The 1,455-nt window shown below is 31.0% G+C and overlaps 1 protein-coding gene across 1 annotated transcript; it reads left to right on the forward strand.

Moving 5' to 3' along the window:
• Nucleotides 1–362: 362 nt before the first annotated feature.
• HELRODRAFT_153647 (hypothetical protein) lies at nt 363–551 on the forward strand (the record flags this gene model as incomplete). The annotated part of the gene is made up of 1 exon (XM_009022437.1): nt 363–551. A coding segment is annotated over one exon (189 nt), but the record flags the coding sequence as incomplete, so codon positions are not given.
• Between the last annotated feature and the right edge of the window lie 904 nt (nt 552–1,455).

Consider the following 1,455-nt stretch of genomic DNA (forward strand, 5'->3'; position numbering starts at 1 on the left):
CACACAGACATCCACAGCCATATCAGTTGGGGGAACAGCAACGAGCACAGCAACAACTATCTGGACAACATCCGCCACCTATATCGTTACCAAAGACAGACATCCAAGAGCCTTATCAGCTGGGACAACAACGGCCAGCCCAACAACAGACACCACAAATGCAGCAAGTACAACGGCGTCAATCGTTACCCACAAGAAACATCCAACAGTCATATCATCTGGGTCAACAGCAGCCAATCCAACAACAGCTAACTCAACAACAGCCATTACAACGGCAGCCACCACAAATGCAACCAGTACAACGGCAACAATCGTTACCAAAAACGGAGACAAGGCAATCTCCATCAAACTTCGAGACGATCACAACGCAGAGAGGCGGCAGAAACATCTCTCAATATCAAAGAAACATTCTGGAAAAAGAATATGAGAAATGTAAATGTATCACTAATGATAACAAAGAAAGGATATTATTGGCAACAGGTCTTGAACTGAAGCAAATAAAGGCCTGGTTCCAAAACAGGCGAACGAAAGAGAAAAAAGAGCAAGGAAGAAAAAATCTTTGAAACCAATGTTTTCAACAAATTTTAAACTTAATTTATGTTATAGATCTATATTTAGCTACATACGTGTGTTTTATATTTTATATATTTACATACACACCAGTTTGTCAATATATCTTTGGTGTAAAAGTAAACAAGGCAAATGTGCTGTCTTCGCCAATAAAAATTTTCAGACTGAATTTCATTTAAATTTTAATGTTTTTAATTTCTCGTCTGCTCCTGTTTTAGATGTTTCGAAACGAAGGATAAATTTTCATAATTGCCATTCTTCTTTCATCTGATCCGTTCATTTTGATTAAGATGAGTAAGTTTAATAAAGTTTTTCAGTTTCAATGATCAATGATATTTTTTGTTCAAGTTTTTAAATTTAATTTATAAATTGAATAAATTTTAATTTTACTAAATCTTTTTTATTTATTTTATGTTTTTTAATTTATTAGGTAAGAAATACTGTGAAATATGTTTTAAAAAGTGCAAGGGTAGAACCATAAAAATAAATGAAAATATTTTTGTCCATAGCTCATGCTTCAAATGCCATGGTTAGTTCAGTAATAAATAAATAAGTATTATGATAATCAGATAATGTGATAATTTAAATGTAAAAAGTAAATAGGCACATCTGAATAGAAACACATATACATGTGACATATTTTACATATGACATATATTTCATTCATACACTATACTATACTTACTAGAGGTTGAAATTTTTAATTGACATTCAATTTTAGTAAACTGTTTTAAAATTTAAATTGATCACATCCATTTTTTTATGATCCCTAATTGATATTCAGTTTTAGTTAACTTTTAAATTGATCATATCCATCTTTTTATGATCCTTATTAATAATAATCATTTTTTCTTTCATTATCATTTTTCAGAATGCCAAATTGAT

This window comes from Helobdella robusta (genome assembly GCF_000326865.2).
Source record: "Helobdella robusta unplaced genomic scaffold HELROscaffold_31, whole genome shotgun sequence".
Lineage (NCBI taxonomy): Eukaryota > Metazoa > Annelida > Clitellata > Rhynchobdellida > Glossiphoniidae > Helobdella > Helobdella robusta.